This window comes from Gasterosteus aculeatus, chromosome 6 (assembly GCF_964276395.1).
Source record: "Gasterosteus aculeatus chromosome 6, fGasAcu3.hap1.1, whole genome shotgun sequence".
NCBI lineage: Eukaryota > Metazoa > Chordata > Actinopteri > Perciformes > Gasterosteidae > Gasterosteus > Gasterosteus aculeatus.
In genome coordinates, this window is record NC_135693.1 from 5498374 (window position 1) to 5517244 (window position 18871).

At 45.5% G+C, this 18871-nt stretch overlaps 1 protein-coding gene and 1 long non-coding RNA gene across 2 annotated transcripts in view; one reads left to right on the forward strand and one right to left on the reverse strand.

Moving 5' to 3' along the window:
- Nucleotides 1-1625: 1625 nt before the first annotated feature.
- LOC120820406 (uncharacterized) lies at nt 1626-3035 on the forward strand. The gene is made up of 3 exons (XR_013467850.1): nt 1626-1683; nt 1804-1883; nt 2053-3035. It is a non-coding gene; the product is annotated as an uncharacterized LOC120820406 (long non-coding RNA).
- A 10935-nt stretch (nt 3036-13970) lies between these two features.
- Nucleotides 13971-18871, reverse strand: part of adgra1b (adhesion G protein-coupled receptor A1b) — a 122381-nt gene continuing 117480 nt past the window's right edge. The window contains exons 18-19 of the mRNA XM_040178809.2: nt 18305-18400; nt 13971-18201 (exon numbers count right to left, since the gene is read on the reverse strand). Coding sequence (XP_040034743.1) covers nt 16788-18201; nt 18305-18400 — 1510 coding nt within the window. The 3' untranslated portion in view covers nt 13971-16787. The remainder of the gene's footprint in view (nt 18202-18304; nt 18401-18871) is intronic.

Genomic DNA, 18871 nt, shown 5'->3' on the forward strand with positions numbered 1-18871 from the left:
AGAGTTGATAGAATTTGATGTTGATGATGTTTCTTCCCCCACGACCTTTGTCAATATGGACCACATCTAGTTTGGACCATGGATGACTGGGCGAAATTCTCACAAGAACTCAAATAAATGCCCCATCGGATATCAAAACAAATAACATATTGATGAATGAAGGAACAATTGTGCTCCAGCAGAAGAGGCACTTTTCTTATCCAGGGCAAAAGGGCAGGTGCTTGAGCACCACCAGGGGTCTGTCTGTGCACGTGCCTGAGGCTGATAAATCCTCAAAGAGAAAGTCTGTGTGTGTGTGTTTCTACACACAGAAGCTTTGGCTCATTTCCAAGCGACCAAGATACCAGGCACGCACAAAAAGACACATAAATGCAGCATGCATCTCTTCAGTTATTTTCAGCTTATTGTTACATTTTAGTGTGTGGTGGATTTCATGGTTTGTTTGTACAACCAGCACTATGAGCTCATCAGAGGTAAACTGATTCATAAAACTTGCCAATAAAAGGTCATAACATTCCACCGCGGAATTGTTGTACGGTTTGTTTGTTCATTATTGCAGAAAGAGTCAGAACCTTATAGGGGATTAATAAACCCTTGAAGTGGGACAGAGGGTCAGATCAGATTTCCCCTTTTTTTACTCAATGCTTTGTAGTGTGCGGTGCGGTTGCTTTATGACAAATAATAAATAAAGCTAAAGAGCCAAACTAATTCTAACAAATCAGGAGGCTGGTTGATGGCGACAACCGTCTCCACTGTCTTCACAGTGTGGAGCTCGAAGTGGTTTTGGCTGCAATAATTGGCGTCATTAAAGGACTGTTTAGTCTGAGTAAATGAACAGTGTTAGAGTGACGCAGGAGCGACTGATGCGAAAGAGTTTCTAACTCTTTATGAAGTAACTCTTTAAACTCTATAAAAAGAATCAAATTGGCGACATGCCCTGAAATGTTTCTAGAAAAGAAGTTTTTCTCCTCAGTGGCTCCTCTGACCTGCGGAGTCCATGTGACATAATGCGGAAGAGGTAAAGACTTTATATAGAGATGTGGCATAAGGGATGGAAAGGCGTATACAGGATTTAGCTGTACTAATTACTAATACAATATTTTTGGCAGACATTGATTGTGATAAACAATCCTACGTTTTGAGTTACAGGAATATTTATGTAATACATTAGGATGGACTTCAATGAACTAAATCAAGGCAAAGAAATGGAAAATTGTCACAATCATAGAGATGTTTTCCAAATTGATTAAAATGTTTTCAACAAAAGCACGGGATGTTTTAACAAAGGCAAAAGCCTCAACAGAAGAAATTAGACCGAGGTTTGAGATACCAGAGGGAATGTTTGTTTTTAACAGTACACACAACATATGTGATTTCTACCTTTGGGATTAATTTGAAATATCATTGATCTTATTATCATCAGTCAGCAGGACTGAGCATTTATAAGAAACCTTCTTTTGGCGCAGGGGTAGAGAGGGTAAGCTGGGAACCAGAAGGTTGGTGGTGTAAATGTCTGATTTAAATTGCAATTCTCCTACACAATATTCTATTCATGTGTTAACAAGGTCCGTTCTGCTTTTATTTTGAAAAGCGCCGTTTTCTTCTTCTTGTGTTTTTTTTGTGACGCTAACTTCCTGCTACTTACCATTTGCAACGTGGAAGTCACGCATCGTCGAAGCAAGGGTAAAACTTGTAAACTTATTAGTTATGTATTGTGTTAAATACATTCGAATGATGTAAAGAAAGTTTAAATCGTAATTTATTTCATGATTTTGTATTGTTCGTACCTGCCATTTCAAAAAGCTCCTAATTATGAGCGTGTGCCGAGATGCTAGCTGGTGGAGGAAATTCCTTTGATTAGCGCCCTTGGAGAGCGGATTGAGGTATGAAGGATGCATGTGATGTTTTATTTGTCATAGCGTTTTAAACGTATTTCATTTCACTTTGGCTAGTATTTCAAATGACTTGTATCGAGTGTAAACATTATTTTGTATAAGTTAATTGTTGAAACTACATAGAAGCATTGTGTATTTCTTCTGTTTCATTCTGTAGTGTTCACGATGTTCAAGATGTTCACGACGTCATGATGCTTCTGGTGCTCGTCGAGAGAAACAAAATAAATCAACACCCGTTTGAAACTCTCTGCGTCTTGATCAATCAATCCGAGGGGCCGCTACAGGTGGTTCGAGTCCAGGCTGCCCCATGTCGAAGTGTCCCTGAGCAAGAAACCTAACCCCTAATTGCTCCCCGGGCAAAATGTAAAAAGCCATGGGTTAAAAATGTAATGTAAGTCGCTATGGATAAAAGCGTCAGCTAAATGACCTGTAATGTTATGTAATTTTATACTTTAGACACATAAAAAAGTAATCCATGTGACATTTTAGCTTCCGTTAATGCTTTTAATTTACGCAAGCATTCAAGTTACCGGTTGTTTAAAGGAGGTTTACACCCTGCTACATCATTCACATTACAAGGTGAGTACCATAAGACAAAAAGGAAGACCGCAGGATAAGTAACAATAGCAGTCCGTGAAAAGGAAGAAACAGACAGGATGCTTCTTGACCCTCAAAGATGCAATCCGAGGGAGATTGAAATAACCCAGGGATGTGTATATTGAGATGGCCCAGCCGGTGAGCAGTGCCCCACGTGGCGAGAAACAGCCAGGAGAGGGTCACCAAGAGGCATGGTAGTGGAAGGGCGGTCCTACCCCAGGTGTCACTGAGTCCCCCTCCCAGGTGTCTGTAATCGCGCAGGCAATCAGGAGCCTGTTTTAAGTCTTCCTCCCAGGAGACACAGAGGAGAAAGCGAGCGCGACAGCAGGAACGAGAGGAGGGTGAGACCCCGGGGATGTTCCGCAAACGAGACGGTTCTAACGAAATCCATTCTCTCTCTTCTGCGCCAGGAGGAATCTGGCGAAGCCTCCCGGTGTCCCTGGCCACCCCGGTGAAGAGCTTTTTGAGTTATTGTTTTTCCTCTCCCTTTTCCCCTCTCCCGGTTGAATTATTGATAATAAACCTTTGTTAACTTCACCGTGACCCTGCTTGTCGTCCGCCTCTCTTCTCCCCTGGGCCTACCCCGCGAGGTCGGGCGCCCACAATATCTTATGTAGGAAAGAAAAAAGTAAGACATAACCTCAACATTCGGTGGTTAAACACGTATGTGTGCATATGAAGCAAGAAACAATACTATATTGATGAGATTATAACAATGTATAGTTCCTGTCAGATATGTCCTGTGTCTGCTTAGACTTCCACTTAAGACACATTTACACACGCTGAGACGCTAAAGCATTTCTCTTTGAGAGTTGACATGTGTCTCCATAATTGATCTCTTTGAGTAAAACATCTCTTACAAACTAAGCAGCTGAAAGGTTTTTCTCCTGTGTGAAGTCTCGTGTGTCTTCAAACTTCCACTCTGAGTGAAGCATTTACCACACTCTGAACATGTGAGAAGTAGGGCTGCAACTAACGATTATTTTGATAATCGGTTGATTATTTCTTTGGTTAATCGATGAATTGGATAAAAAAGCTTTAATTTCCAACCCTTTATTCTAAAACAGAACTGCAAATTCACATCGCAAAAATCGTTCAGAATGTACAGGTTGCTACTTGAACATAATTTATTAAAAAATAAAGACATGTAACAGGATTTGCTTTAACGTCAGAACTTGTTCTCTATACTACACTCAGACACACACACTGTCACAAACTCTCACACTCAGACACACACAGTCACAAACTCTCACACTCAGACACACACACGTTCACTTGAAGCTTATTCATTAAATTATTCTAAGTGTTATGAGATGAATTTAAAATGGCATTTGTAAATAACTGCATTAGAGGCTTCTTAGTTAGCCACGCGGGTTTAATGGATCACCGTGTGTCTCCCTTTACGGGCATAACATTAACTACTGTATAACCAGTATATGTGGAAGGGCACTAGACTACCGTATATGACAGTATTAAAAAGTACGAACACATACAGTACAATATATTTGTCAACAGTAACCAAAATGGGACAAAGCACGAAATACAAGACAAGAAATTGAAAGTGCATTAAGGCGAGTAAATTAAAACGTGTCTTAGTCTTGCTAACTGCTTTACTGCTGTTATTGGCGAGCTAACGCTACGTTGCTGCCTGCTGGATGCTCCTTATGGTCCTCACGTCAAAACGTGGTGCTACGTGCCATTACGTTGACTTTGCATATTTTGCCATTGACACTTTCTTAGTTTATTTAGTGTGAAATGCTCGCCAACCGTGGACGACTTAAGTCAAACAGGCGTCTCTGCCGGCGTCTTGTAACTCACACCAGTTGTCGGCGCTGCTGGCTGCTCTTTCCTGTGTCGGCTTGGCTCTTTTTTATTTTTGCTCCGCACGCATCTCGGCAACCCAGTGAGTGACGTAATAATCGCGCGACACAACGAATCGATAATGGAATTCGTTGCCAACACTTATAATAATTGATTTCTCGATTTCATTCACTGGTTGTTGCAGCACTATTGAGAAGTCTCATGTGTTTCTTTTTCATTTTCATTTTCATTATCAGTGAAACACCCCACCCTGTGTGCAGCTAAAGGTTTTTCCACTGTATGACATAGCATGTGTCTCTTCAGACTTCTATTGTAAGGGAAATGTTGACCACAGTGAGCAGCAGAATGGTTCCTCTCCTGTGTGAAGTCTGTTTCTTCATAGTTCCACTTTCAGTGAAAGACTTACCACACTCTGAGCAACTGAAAGGTTTTTCACCTCTGTGAAGTTTCATGTTTCTTCAGACCTCCACTTAGAATGAAAGATTTACCACACTCTGAGCAGCAGAATGGTCTCTCTCCTGTGTGAAATCTCATATGTTGCTTCAGCTTTCCCCTTTTACTGAACCATTGTGCACACTGTGAGCAGATAAAAGGTTTCTCACTTGTGTGACCAGTCATATGTCTCTTTAGAGAGTCATTGCGGGAGAAACATCTACCACACTCTCAACAGCTTAAAGGTTTCTTTCCTGCGTGAATGCTCATATTCTTCATTCTTGCATTATCAGAGAAACATCTCCTACACTGCGAGCAGCTAATGGGTTTCTCCTCTCTGTGCCATAGCATGTGTCTCTTCAGACTCATACTTCCAGTGAAACGTTCACCACACTCTGAGCAGCTGAATGGTTTCTCTCCTGTGTGAATTTTCATAGGTTTCTTCAGACTTCTACTTACAGTGAAACATTTACTACACTCCGAGCAACAGAATGGTTTCTCTCCTGTGTGAAATCCCATATGTTGCTTCAGCTTTCCCGTTTCAATGAAACGTTCATCAGACTTTGAGCAGCTCAACGGTTTCCCACTTGTGTGACATGTCATGTGTCTCTTCAGATTTCCACTGTGGGCGAAACGTTTACCACAGTCTGGACAGCTGAATGTTTTTTCACCTGTGTGAACGCTCATATGTTTCTTCATATTTGAAGAATATCTGTAGAAAAAACCTAAATAATGTTTTTGTCTTAGTCACAATAGTTCAAGCAACAATACTTTAGAACGCCAAAGAAACTGTTACTTCTCAGCAGAAAGGCCTTGACGTATATAACTTTTGTGTAATGTCTGAACTAGACTAGGATGCAGAGCGTCAAGAAGCCTTGATGCATAACCTATGTGTGTGTCAATTTAACTAACGCTGCATAATTTAGAGGACGAGCCGCAGATCTTTGAGCAGCAACTTGTTGTACATGTTTCAACTCTGCTCCTATTTGCAAGTATTTTAATAAATGTCCTGTTAAATGATTTTATACCAGCGTCAAGTCAGACTTTATAAAATAATTGGTCCTTACAGATTTAAAGGTCTGGACTTGAAACCGTTACGGCAGAGTCTGGAACAGTAAACATAAGTCTTCCGCACTGTTCTTTTACAAAAATAGTTTGATAAATTGAGAGGCGAGGATCGGCTTGAGAGAGGGAGAATACTTTTATATTTGATTTGTCTTGTGGGTACTCTGCTATATTTTGTGACTATTTACTTTATGTTTAAAATCTTTACACTGACTGTTTTGTTTAATGTGCATGTTATGTAAAAAGACCCCGCTTGAAAATTGGATACCAATGACAATAAAAGAGTAAATCCCTGCAGCCACAAGGTGTCACGGTGTGGTTCACTTCCTGTTGTATTTTGTAGTTTTCTGCCACTCGTGTCCCCGGGTAACTTCACTTCCTGCCTTGTCCCGTCATCCCCTGTGATCGTCTAATAGGTTCCACCTGTGTCCAATCACCTGCACCTCCCCTAGTGTATTTAAGCTGTGTGTCTGTTGTCACTTGTCGCTTCATTGTCTTTTGCCACGCACGTCCTTGTCTTTCGTCGTGGACGTTCGTAGTTTCTGTCTCCCGTTTTTCCCCAGGTTCCTGTGTGTTTTTGCCCCTTGGCCTTTTGTTTTTGCTTTTGACTATTAAAAGTCCCTTTTGTTTTTGAACTCTGCGTCTGAGTCCTACCTCCCGCAATCCCTGACACAAGGTCTATTTGAATAATTTGTCGTAACGAAGGTAACATTTATAGTTTAATCCAGATGTGTACATAGAAATTTATGCTGTAGTATAAAACTAAATGAAGATGGCACGCTACACAAACACATTTTCTTTAGGTTTGCCTTAAATAAAACTCACTTTCAGGATGACTATCCCTTTTGGAATTATAATATTACAACTTTTCACACTATGTTAACATTCTCTTTTGATAAAGCTATGGACACGTTTCTAGAGATTATTTTAGTACAGACAGTTTGAGCAAGATCTCCAGAATTTGTGGATTATTTTGAAACCGTGAAATTGGCATTTTGTATGTACCAAACTATTCTTTTCACTGGTGTATCACTAATAATACATCTCATAGGTAGGTGTAGACCTTTTCCCCAAAAAAATAATCCAGACTTTTTACCATTAAAAAAATACTAAAAAATCCAATAGTCTATACAAAATATCCTGTCATTAAGCAGGGCTGTTTTTCTGCGGCGGATTGGCTGTTACCCTCATTGGAATTGTTCGAGCCTACAGAATTGAGCCCATTCCATGAGATGGACAGCACTGTTAGCCAACCTCAGCAGAGCAGCTTCATGGGGAAGGGTCGCGCTGGCGAGCGATAGGTCAACGCGTGACCGTTGAACCTTCCGCCAAAGAACAGAAGCTTCTAGAAGCTCCCAAGGTGCTCTGACAGGCCCACAGGAAGTTGTCGTCCCATATTGCAGCGCTTATTGTGTATTGTTTGGTCACTAACAGGCCTGAAGTACAAATGCTTTGACCTGGTCCAGGTTCGACGCAAAGGAGCAGCGCCCTAATCCGAGCTCCTCGCGGATGACTGAAGGCCAGCCCCCCTCCTGTGGAAACCCAGTTTAGCCGCTTGTACCCGTGACCTAACCTTAGTTCTTTTGGTCGAGAGAAACCCCTTCTCAATCACCATAGGTGAGCGGAGGAATGACGATTCATCAGCTCTCTTTTCATTACAATGGTGCGGTAAAGCGAGTGCAATACTGCTGCTCAGAATCTCCGGCCAAACTCACACTCCATCTTCCCCTCACTCGCAAACAAGGTACTGGAACTCCTTCACTTGGGGTAAGGACACATGTCCTACCCGCAGTAGGCAATCCATCGGTTCTCATCGTACCTGGTAATGAAGTGCTACTTAGTCCAGGTGTAGTCAGTAGAGGTGTGTTTTTTTTTTCCGTAGGAAGCCTCATTCCACCATTTAGGAGCCAAGACGGCAAACAGTCGTGATGTTGTTGAGTGTTGAGTGTCTTTCTGTTGGTGAGCATCAAGCAGGTTGGAAGCAAGTTGACCATTTCCTGGATGTAGACTGGACCTGATAAGTTGGCCGCACAGTAAGTAACAATGTTTTTAAATGGGTGCGGGCAGCCACTGGTAACCGTGTCCATGGATCTATGCTATTTGTACGCACTTTGCCTACTCGATTTTGAATATCATCTTCGCCAGTGAAGAGGGAAAGGCCGTCTGGCGGCCAGCTGAGCCCCGGATGAGATTGCTATTAGACCGTTGGCTGTGGCTCTGTGATAGAGTGGCCTCTCCAGCCAGGCACAGGGGAACAAGTATTAGATTTGTTGACATCTGGGCCTTCTGTCATATTGAGATAACAGACGAAAATAATTTCACTTCAGGAGCCAGGCAATTAATGGGTCGTGCATGTTCCGTCATGTCCCCTCAATGAGTTATTACTCGAGAACAAGGAATTCTATTTGATCCTTGCAGGCAGTGTACAGTAGCCAAGTGAACGACACACTCAGAAAGCATTTCATCTTCAAAAGGTTTTCATCGTAATGGGGAAATATTGCACAGCTGGTAACAGCTGAATCATTAATGTGAGGAAGCGCTTTCTGGGGATATTGTATTTCAAAAGTATTATTCTATTATGACGGCTCAGATTTGTTTGTTGTCATATATGTTAGACAGAAACACACTTTTTTCAATTTGAACTTTCTCTTTCATTATGAATATGTGAGGAAACACTGAATGACAAATAGTCGGTTGGTTTTTTGAGTCAAAATATTCAAGCAATGATGCACTTTCTTCCACATCCCCATCAATGATGTCACAACAGATCTATTCGAGCAGGTTTATCATTTACTTCCTTCATCCACGTTCTAAATATGATAAGATACTTTCATTGGTTGCAGAAAACAACAGCGTGGCGGCTGTAATCCAAGATGGTGACGTAGAAATCATCAAACTCAAGGCTACATAACGACAATCCATAATCCAATGGACGGCGTCACAAGTCATAGCGGCAAACAAACGGAGCAGGCGTCAGCCAGAGTTGAGTTTGAATTAAACTAAATGTGTCCGTTAATAAGCAACGATCGCTAATTGGCACTACCAGGTTTTCCGTTAGCTCCCGCGGTCGACCAACGTGATTAGTTTTTAATGGGCGGCCGTCACTTTTTTTTGCCCCATCTCCAATTTCAAGTAGCGTAACAGGCTTTCAGTGGATGGACCTACAGCGTTAACTTGGAAAAGACATAATCAGACACAGAAAGTAATGGAAACAGTGTTGATTTCTGTAGTTACTGCGTGAGGTTGAAAGCCGTATGTTCCCATGGACCAGGACTGCGTGGGAGATGCTTCGGGTCCATGTGTGACCTCAAAGTTCAGGGCCGCACAATCTGTTCACTTTCAAGCAATATCTTAAAATACATATCACTGCACAGTATTTCAGATCGCAATGAATGAGGTTCGTTTTTACCATTTATTGCCAAACACACAGCCGCTCTTTAGAGACTAGTAACACAGTGTAACGCTGCAGATTAAAACTACTGTTATAAATATACAAGCAACATCTTTGCAATATTCACTTATTCATGCCCAAACTTTGATGCATTTTCAGAACTTACTTACTTAAATATAACCTACGTTTTTATTATCGACAGTAAGAATGACCTCAGCATACAAGCTATTCAGAATATTGACCTTCTACTGTTGTTCCATGTGTGCGATCATCCAACACAAAAACAAGAAAGATACTGCTCGAGGTCTTTTGTATGAAACATGCCACCCTGAACACATTGATACGGTATTGCCGAAATATATTTAGATGCAGTGTGACGTTGATGAGGATATTTCCGTTTGCTCAGGGTGACAAAGGGGCAGCAAGCGACAACCTGAAAGGGAGGTACATATGATGTCCCTTTGCTTGACTTTCTTTGCGTGTTAAATTTAAAACGCGTGCAGTCTTGAGTATTGTGCTTAAGTTGGTTCCAGAGTAACCTATTCAATAATGCAAGAAGGGGCTTTACAGACAAAATAGCGTAGAGGCTTAGCCTTAAATCGCTGCAGTAGGACTTGATATGTTACAGTAAGACAAACATTTATGAATCAAGCCTGTGGACTTGCCACATGATAATGATTCACGGGAGGAGAGAGAGGGAGGGAAGGGGTTTGTATGTCTCCCTGCACAGATTTGCATTTGGCTGAGAGGGGAGGAGGGAGGTTCAGCATGGCCCTCCATTTCTCACCTCCATCGGAACACTTAATTACTTCAGCTGGTTAATCTTTCTCTTATTAAAAGTCTATTAAAAGGCATGTCTGGATGGAAGCAGGACGTGACTTACAGATGTACCCAGTGCTTCAGCTGCTACAACTTGGCCAAGACAATATTTTGTGCCAAGCAGATCGCAATCACACGTCAGTGCATTTGGAAACACCAAATTGACGTATGTTTTGGCCTTGATCAACGGCTTAATCTTTTTTTATTGTTCTGTTTGTATGGCGGCTCATCAACTATAATATTTAATCTCGTTTCCTACGAGTTTCTCTATCTGTTGCTGTTGAAAACCCTCCTCCGAGAAAAGAAAAAGGGAGCTCAGCTCATGCATTAAATTCCCTGCTGATCTCTGTCTCCATTTTACACTCTCTAAATAAAGGCTACTAACTGACACCCACCTGGAGTCACCGGCTCTGTCCACTAGATGGCAGTCCGGGGACACCAACAGAACCGAGTACGACTCAGGAACCAACAACAGGCCCGGTGGTCAGAGGTTTCGCCTTGTTGACCGACTACCAGCCACATCAGCCCGTCCGAGCGGCCACATGCTCCACGCGTCTCAGAGTCCAGATCTGCAATCGGAGGCTCATGAAAATAAATGAAACTGGAGACGGATTGCCTTTGTGGAGCTTACAGTCGTTGCCATGAATCCTTAATGAGGGAACGTGGAGTCTAAAATGAAAAATTGCACCCGGGGTCGTAGTCAGGATATTAGAAATGCTGTGGATCACTTAAACAAAATTAAGATTCTAAATGTTTTTTTCCCTTCAGTTCCTTCACTCGACTGCAACAAGAGATGGAATGAGATGAGAGAGAGTTGCGCTAACAAGGCCGGAGGTCGCAGTTCATCGCGGCTGCCTAAACCTCTTCAGTTGTGTATCCTAACTATCAATTTGATTTCACAAAATAGGAGTCAATGGTTTTGCAACATGGAGCTCAAAAAGGAACAGGAAGCGCAAAGATGCCGACATATTTCCTACTTATTTTAACTTGAGATGAACACCGGCTGCTGGCAGCAGCGTAGGATTCAATGCCCCCCGTAACAAACAGCTTGCGTGCCCTCACTCCTCCCTCTCAACTCTCCTTCTTGCTCCTGGCGTTTGGCCACAACGCTTTCTCCTCCTCGCTCCTCCCAAGGAAGGAGGCCGAGAAAGGGGGGGGGGGGGGGGTGGGGGGGTTGGGCTGCTTGCCTGTTCTTTTCGCCTCTTGGTGTCTTGATGGAAGACTCTTAGGCCCCTGGGTTGTTGCATTAAACTGTTGCTTCCTTCCAGTGGTGCTGCATCACCATTGGAGACATCTATAAATAACTGGGGAGAGGGGGGGGGGGGGGGGGGGGCACAAGACCCGCCGCACACAGATTGGCAGCTACCGGCTGCCTCTGCACCCAACACACAGCGAAGAGGTTTAGAGAGCGCCGTGATAATCACGCTTACCTGACTCAGCCTTTGGTTTGCATGACAATGCTCTCGCAAAAAAAAAAGGATTTGATGCATTCAGAAACTCGGCAGCGCAGCGGGGGGCCACCGGCTGTGACAAGAAAACAAGTTAACGGGAATATTCAGACGTGTCACTCAGCGAGACGTCAAACTCTTGGTTTTTTCTCTCCCGGAATGAGGAGGTGTCGTCAAATCACAGACGGAAGAAGCAGGCGTGGCTGTGTTGACAGTAAGCCGCTTTGAAATAGCAGAATGGGGTTGAGCTGTGGGAAAGTAGGTTGGGGTTTTTGTTCAGTACTTTCTTGTGCTTTGACAGGAGATGTGCGTCTTCAAGGTTCTTCTTGAGCGAAGCTGAGAAACGGCAAAACCGGCCCGGGGAGGTCAAACCACCGAACCGAAGGCAGAACACGACCACGCCGAACCCAGGAACCCGGTGGAGTCCTTTCTGTGTGTAGCGCGCCAGCATCCGGCCCACCCGACTGCAGCACAAGGGTGTGTAGGGAAGAGCAGGCTGTGACCTCCAAAGGAAGGCGCTGGATGAGAGAGCAGCAGGCCCGGTAGGCGAGTAGGACGGCGTCACCGTGACTGCATCGCCGCTAACCTCCGGAAACATTCAAATGGTGCGATATTACCCGCAGGAATGTAGGGAAGTGGTGGTATAAATTAGCATACAAATGAGTATCTAACAACAGAGTAGGACTTTTTTTCGTGATGTCTACCTGAGCCGACAATTTAGTCGCTGTCCCTCTCTGTGTGTGGGGATCCGAGCATCTCCACTGTTCGCTTACAACGCGTTAAAAACGCAGGAGTCTCCACGTCATCGGGGTCATTTCCTCATCGATGGTCACTCAAGACATTTTACAGGCTGAGTAATCCCCAATTTGAGAGCATAAAATATGTGTTTTATGCACTGAGTTTCCTCTCAGCAGCCTTTTAGTCCCTCACCCACACACAGACACACACACGCAGATACGCACACACACCATTCGAAACGTAGCTTTCAAGAACCCAAGTGATGATATGAAATAGGAAGTTTTGCCCTCTTTCCCTCTCCTCTTCCTCTTTGATCTCCCCACTTCACTCCTTCTGTTCCCCCTCTTCCCGTGAGCCTCAAACTATCCACCCGAATCCCCACCTCTGTGTTCACCCGGCAGCTCGGCCTCGCTCTCTCTCTCCCCCCAGCCCCTGTGAGTCTGCCACCGTCATGTTGTTGAAGTCGAGGACGGCATTAGCATGACGATCACAGCCTTCTATCTGAAGTCTTGTCTGCTGAGGCTGGAGGGGAGAGAAGCACTAAATACGCCCAACGTAAGGGGCTGGGGAGATGGGGAGCCGAAAGGCACATAGAGACGTATATGTAGATAGCAGCCTATGCGGAATTCAACGTGACGGGAGACAAAGAAGACATGTGTCTGCGGTAAAGAAAAACATAAGCCTGTCGGGTTGATCGGCACACGTCACAGAAGCCGCTCTCCTCCTCCCTGCCGATGAAAACTGTCAAGCGATCGCCAAACCTGAAGTCACATGACCCAGATCACGTGCACAGTATGCAGGACTCTCTGCTTGTGATTCCAGATCGTATTATTCATGATTTGCCCTCAGAGGTAAATGAAACACATGCGACTCGTTGTTCCCTCGTGGTGCACACATGCATTTTTTTGCAGGCACACTCAAATCCCCCCCGGCCCCCCCTTCCCTGCTCATGCTCTCTATTTAAGTATTACAACAGAAAATTTAAAAGACAATTAATTGTATCATAAACACACATCTGTGTCGTCATTTTAATGAAGCAGATGCCATCATGGGCCAATTTCTCCCTTCACTGACCTGCAATCTCACAGCCACATGGATCTTTTCATTTTTTTAAATCTTCTCTTCAGCACTTCCGTAAAACATAGATCATCGGTTCAAAGACACTTGTGGTAATTAAAGCGTTTGACTCGTCATCGATAAAACCACCACTCATTTGCCGTTGCAGCACATGTTATGACATTTCTTCTGGAGGGGGGTCGCCTACTGGACGCCCTGCAGCACCCGTATTCAGTCTGCGTCTCCAGCAGACAGAGAAGGAGAGTCGGGGTCTGACGAAATGATCGGAGGCGCGCGGCCTCGGAAAAAAACGAAAGAAAATCTTAGCTGCATCTGAAATGTGCTCAAGCCGTTCATGGCCCGTCAAACCTGGCCTTTATTTGAGATGCGCGGTGTGCGCACATGTGAACACCTGTGTATGTGTATAAGGTCAGGGCAGGCATGCGTGCACCCACGCCCAGACACACACACACACAGCGTCAGTCAAGCCTACTATCATTTGAAATCCTCTCCTGGGGCTCTGTCAGGCATCTCAATCTCCATCCCGCTGTAAGAAGAAATAAACTTGTAACAGCGAGAGCCGAGTAAAAACACAAACAAAAAACACAAAAGATCGCCATGTAAGTTAAATGCACTTTCCGCTCAAGCGCACACACGCACACACACATACAAACACAAACACAAGGCCAAAGATGCTCTCATCCGGTGCATGGTGAAAAAATACATTTATTGGAATCTGTGTCAATGTAGAAAAAAGTGAAAACTGGCTTTCGGTTTCAGTCACAGTACCACAGGTGAATATTCCAGCAGCCGTCTGGTGAGTCAGCGGGCTCGTTCGGGGCAGTACATCTGCTACTGATGACAACACAGGCCCGCGATACCAAACACATGGTCTGAGGCTGCTACTGAGACACCAGCACCCACCAATACACGTACAGCGATTCACCCGGCACACTCTCAGCCCAACGTGGGTGCAGCGGGGGAGGCTAATTTCAAATGGTTTCTTGTAATACGGTTACAAATCCCTCTCCAGTGACTACAAAGCTAGCATCTAAGGACCCCGTATCCTGCGATCGACCGCAGGCTACTGTTTAATAACTAAAAGTTGGCTGCCTATCACCCCATTTTGTCCCGGACCCCGGAGAAAACTGTGCAAAGCTATGATTCATGCGTCATCTCTGATGGAGGGCCTCCATTCACTATTTAAAGCCTGCCGTCCAAATAAAGGTATCACATTATTATTTATCTTGTCTCCCGTCACTTTTTTTAATTCAAACATTTCTTTCTGGCAAAACGTTTCCATAATAAACATACTGCAAGTGACACATTCTATCCTGGCAGGGCAAACATTGTTATAGGTAGTGCATTTTCTATTTCTGATATGACAGGATAAACTCACAACACATGGCGAGTCTGCATACTTTATCAACTGAAATTGCAACAAAAAAAAGCATTAGAAAAACAAAAAAGGACATTTCTAAACTCAGATACTGAGCATTAACATCAAGAAGTCAGTTTTTTTTTTTCCCCATACAACTTTCTTTACATATAGACTTAATTCTTAAATATCTTAAATCTCATATAAAATAATTCATCAAAAACTGATTCTATATACACAGATAAGAGTGCACACGATGGATGAAGGGAATGCGTTCATGCTAAAGTGGTTCCTCCAGAGCAGGTTTGCTGGGAGATTAAATGGGCTCTTTTTCAGGTTGCTTTTCTGACGAGATGAATGAATGGTTTTGTCTGGAGAGTCTGATACTCAATATCATCATTCATACACAAACAATACAAAGCTTATATTGCCTTCTCTTTCAAGTGGTAATTCTTCAAAGATGTGACGTTCATGGTAAAAAAAAAGAAATCTATCCTTCAAAATTGGCCGCTTCAAACACACAAAGCTTCTTTAGGACAAACGAGAGCAGTTCATGTTTTATTGTTTGGAGAACGTTTGCTTTGCACCGTTTCAGAGACCAGTGAACTACTTGCCTGTTTCCGTATTGAGTTGGACTGAATTTGATTCATTTTGTGTTCATCAAACCTTAAATTGAATAATAATACATTTGCCTTCATCCCTAGAAAACTAGTTAGGGCCGTTAGGGGAGTGAAAAGATGGATTAGACCCAGAATTCTTGTTACAATGTAGGAACGCATTTCAAGCGCAGAGGCCACTGTGGAGGCGTCTGAGGAACCAACAATATGACCATAAGCAAACACGTCCACCACACGACTCTGTTTACAACTTCTGGACCATTTGAGTTTTCTGTTGGCCGAGAAAATGCAGAGAACTGAAACGATGTGAAATAACAGCGTCGGTTGGATTCAGGCACTGGATGCTAAGATGTGGAGCCGTCCTTTGTCCTCTAGTGGGAAACGTAACTGCAATATCTGTAAAGAACTCGGCTTAATCCAAGAGCGCGACAAAAAACTATATACGGCAAGATGCAGCATCAGAGGGTTATTTTTATTAATACCCAGACCTACGTTGGTCACAGGCAGCGTTCCCAAAGCGCCCTGTAGTCACATTCACTCTTTTTTCCTTTTTTGAGTGTTGATTTTACAAAGAACCGTATGCCGGAGCCTGATAGGATGCGCGAGCTGAGCTGAAAGAAATAAAAAAAATTTAAAAAACCTGCACACACTAGTGTCTGCTCTGAGTGACACAGCCTTAATAAAAACATACTGGATCCAAAGACATCGACTCTGACGACTCACGATGGCCAAAGCTGCTGCTGTTGAAGCTGCCGTTATTTACTTCTCTCCGGGAAAAAAGGAACACAACAGTAAAGACATCATACAGACAGCACGATCGATACCAACCTGAACGAGGAGACGCTTAGTTTCACTTTTTTCTGATGCCGTTTACTTATCTGGCATCCACACATCTCAGGGAAGCCACAGTGTCTCTACAAATATTGTTTAGACAATCTCTAATAGAGAGTTGCTCGACTGGATGGCAGAAATACCCACACAGCCTACAATTGCTGGTTGAGTTGCTTAATGCATGGACGTCAAGAGTTCTTTAAAGTACTGGAGGTTTGATGTCACTGTGGGCTATTTGATGGGTTTGATTCAAAGAGTAAAAAATATCTCGCATCGTGTTTCCTTTGAGCACTAACACACATATTCATACTTACAACCATTCATTTTAGTGTGTTTATATATATATATATAGAGAGAGAGAGAGATAGGTAGAGAGATCTGTAGTAATATGGAACACTGGAAATACCCTCAATTACATCTGGTTTGGTGTGACATACATTTCATAAACTCTTCTTGGTGGAGATCCGGTTCTCCGGGTGGACGCTCCTGATTTACTTGAGATTGTATTTCTGTTTCTGTACAGTAAAACAGCACACATACAAACATGAGGACACTAAGATGAAAACATCCCACGCTGATTATGTTGAAAATGTTGTTCAACTGTTTCTTTTTTAATTCTAGAAAGGGAGGCGAGGGTTTCATTTTTTTTCGAGGGGGGGGGTTAAAACAGGGGTCCGCCCACCTCCCCTGTTTTCAACACTACACAGTAGTTTCATTCTTCCAGGGTCCAGTGCGTATATTCCCCGTGCTGTCCGAGGTGTACAGGAGTCCTTCATGCAGCCCCCCCTTAAGAATCCCGTTCTGATTGGGCGGGTTCTGGGGGTACGATTGTCTACGCGGGGCGTGCAGCCCCAGGTGGTGATGCGGCGCCAGCGGCTCCTGCTCGGCCACCTTGCCGCATCCGCACAGGAAGACGCCCGTGTCTCCGGCCTCGGCCGGGCACAGGGAGGGGAAAAGGTCTGGTTTGGCGCAGCAGATGTGCCGGTGGCACGGGTTGTGGCACGCCGGCGCCTCGTGCGCGCTGGAGGCAGCGGCGGCGCCGCACGTGTGATGCCCGTCGTGGTGCCCTTCGTGGACCAGATGCGGGCAGATGTGCGCGTGGCGCTCATGCGTGCTGTGGGGGCTGTCAGTGTGTGAGCTGTGCGCGCTGCCTCCGTCCACGCTGGAGGGGATGTGATAGGCGTACTCCCGCTCGCCCCCCGCCCCGCAGGCGCCGCCCCGCCGGCCGAAGTGGCGGCCTTTAGTCCTGGTGCTGCTCTTTAGGCAGGGGTGCAGCTGTATCCCCGGCCGGTAGCCCTCCGGGTCGGCGTGGAGCAGCACGTGCGTGGCCGCCGGCTCCTCCTCCATCAGCTGCTGGCTGTGCAGCGCGGCGCAGCACGGCGGCGCCGGCGCCAGACACGCCGCGTGGTTCTGCGAGGACGGAAGGGCGCCGTGCTTGCAGTGACTCGACCCGCCGTGGCTGCAGCTCACCGGTGCTTTGCCCTGACACGGGGAGCCGTGGTGGCAGTGGGCGTGGCCCGCGGTGTCCCCGTTCGCGTTGACCTTAGGCCGTGCTCGGGCGGGGCCGTGAGCGCCGGAGCAGCCGTCGGCGTGTCGCCCGGGACAACAGGAGCACCAGTAGTGCCAGACGTCGTCGCGCTTGGCGCAGTGGTGGATGAGGATGAAGAGGCCGAGGGTGACGGAGAAGGCACCGTAAAGGCAGCTGAAGATCATGTCCAGGAAGTGGCCCTGGGACACGGCCAGCGCCCCGAAGGTCCAGGTGGCCAGGAACAGGAACAGGGTGAAGGCCGCCGTCCGCAGCTGGGCCTTGAAGGAGTGCTCGTTGGCAAGAAGCGCGGGGTTGATGGGGACGCCCGGACAGCCGGCAGGGCAGTGGCCCCCGCCCGGCGGGGCCGCCGGGGCACCGGGCTCGGCTCCTTGGTGGCAGTGCGCGGGCGCGTCGACGGCGGCCAGCCTCTGCTGCTCCTCCGACGGCCGCTTGAGCTCGTACTTCTTTTCGGGGTGACGGCGCAGCTGGATGAAGGTGCAGACGAAGTAGACGCATGTCACCAGGGTGATGAGGGCCCCGGGGCCGAAGAAGGCGCCGAGGCTGGGCTCCCACGCCATCCAGCAGCTGCAGCACACACAAACATACGAGTCATTAACTCTGATTTGTGAGTAACAGAAAGATGGTGTGTAATTTAACCTCGAGAGCACAAAGCTGATGGAGGACTTACTACGGCGCTTGCTCCCCGCTGCCATAGTTGTCTATATTGACGGCCGCCGTGACCCCGCAGATGATGAGGGGAACGCCACCGCTGACTAAATAAAATCTGTGAGGCGATAGAGAGACAAACAGAGGCAGAGGCACTAAGAAGCTGGACTTTTCCAAACCCTACATCCCACATCTGGATTATGACAACATAGAAAAACACGTCTGGGGAATTCTTTCGGCACAGAAGACGGATAATAAAAGATCCAAACAGACAAAAACGATTTCAGATTTGTGAAGCTCACAACGAACAAACAGTGACACAAAGGAACAGGCACAAGAAACGTCTTCGTCTTTGCCGGCTGTCCGTCCCCCACTTTCCCCTAATATGACTTTGGAGCTTGTCAGTGTGATCACAACCGCTGTTTGTTTTCTTTTGCTGCAAACCAGAGTGTGAAACAAATCTGTTTCCTATCGACATAGGCATGATTGACTCGTCGAGCTGCAATTTATGGCATCTGCTGTTTGTAACAGCTCAGCAGACGGGAAGAGAAACCCGGACCGCAGCAGAAGGAGACGCTGAATTTGAATC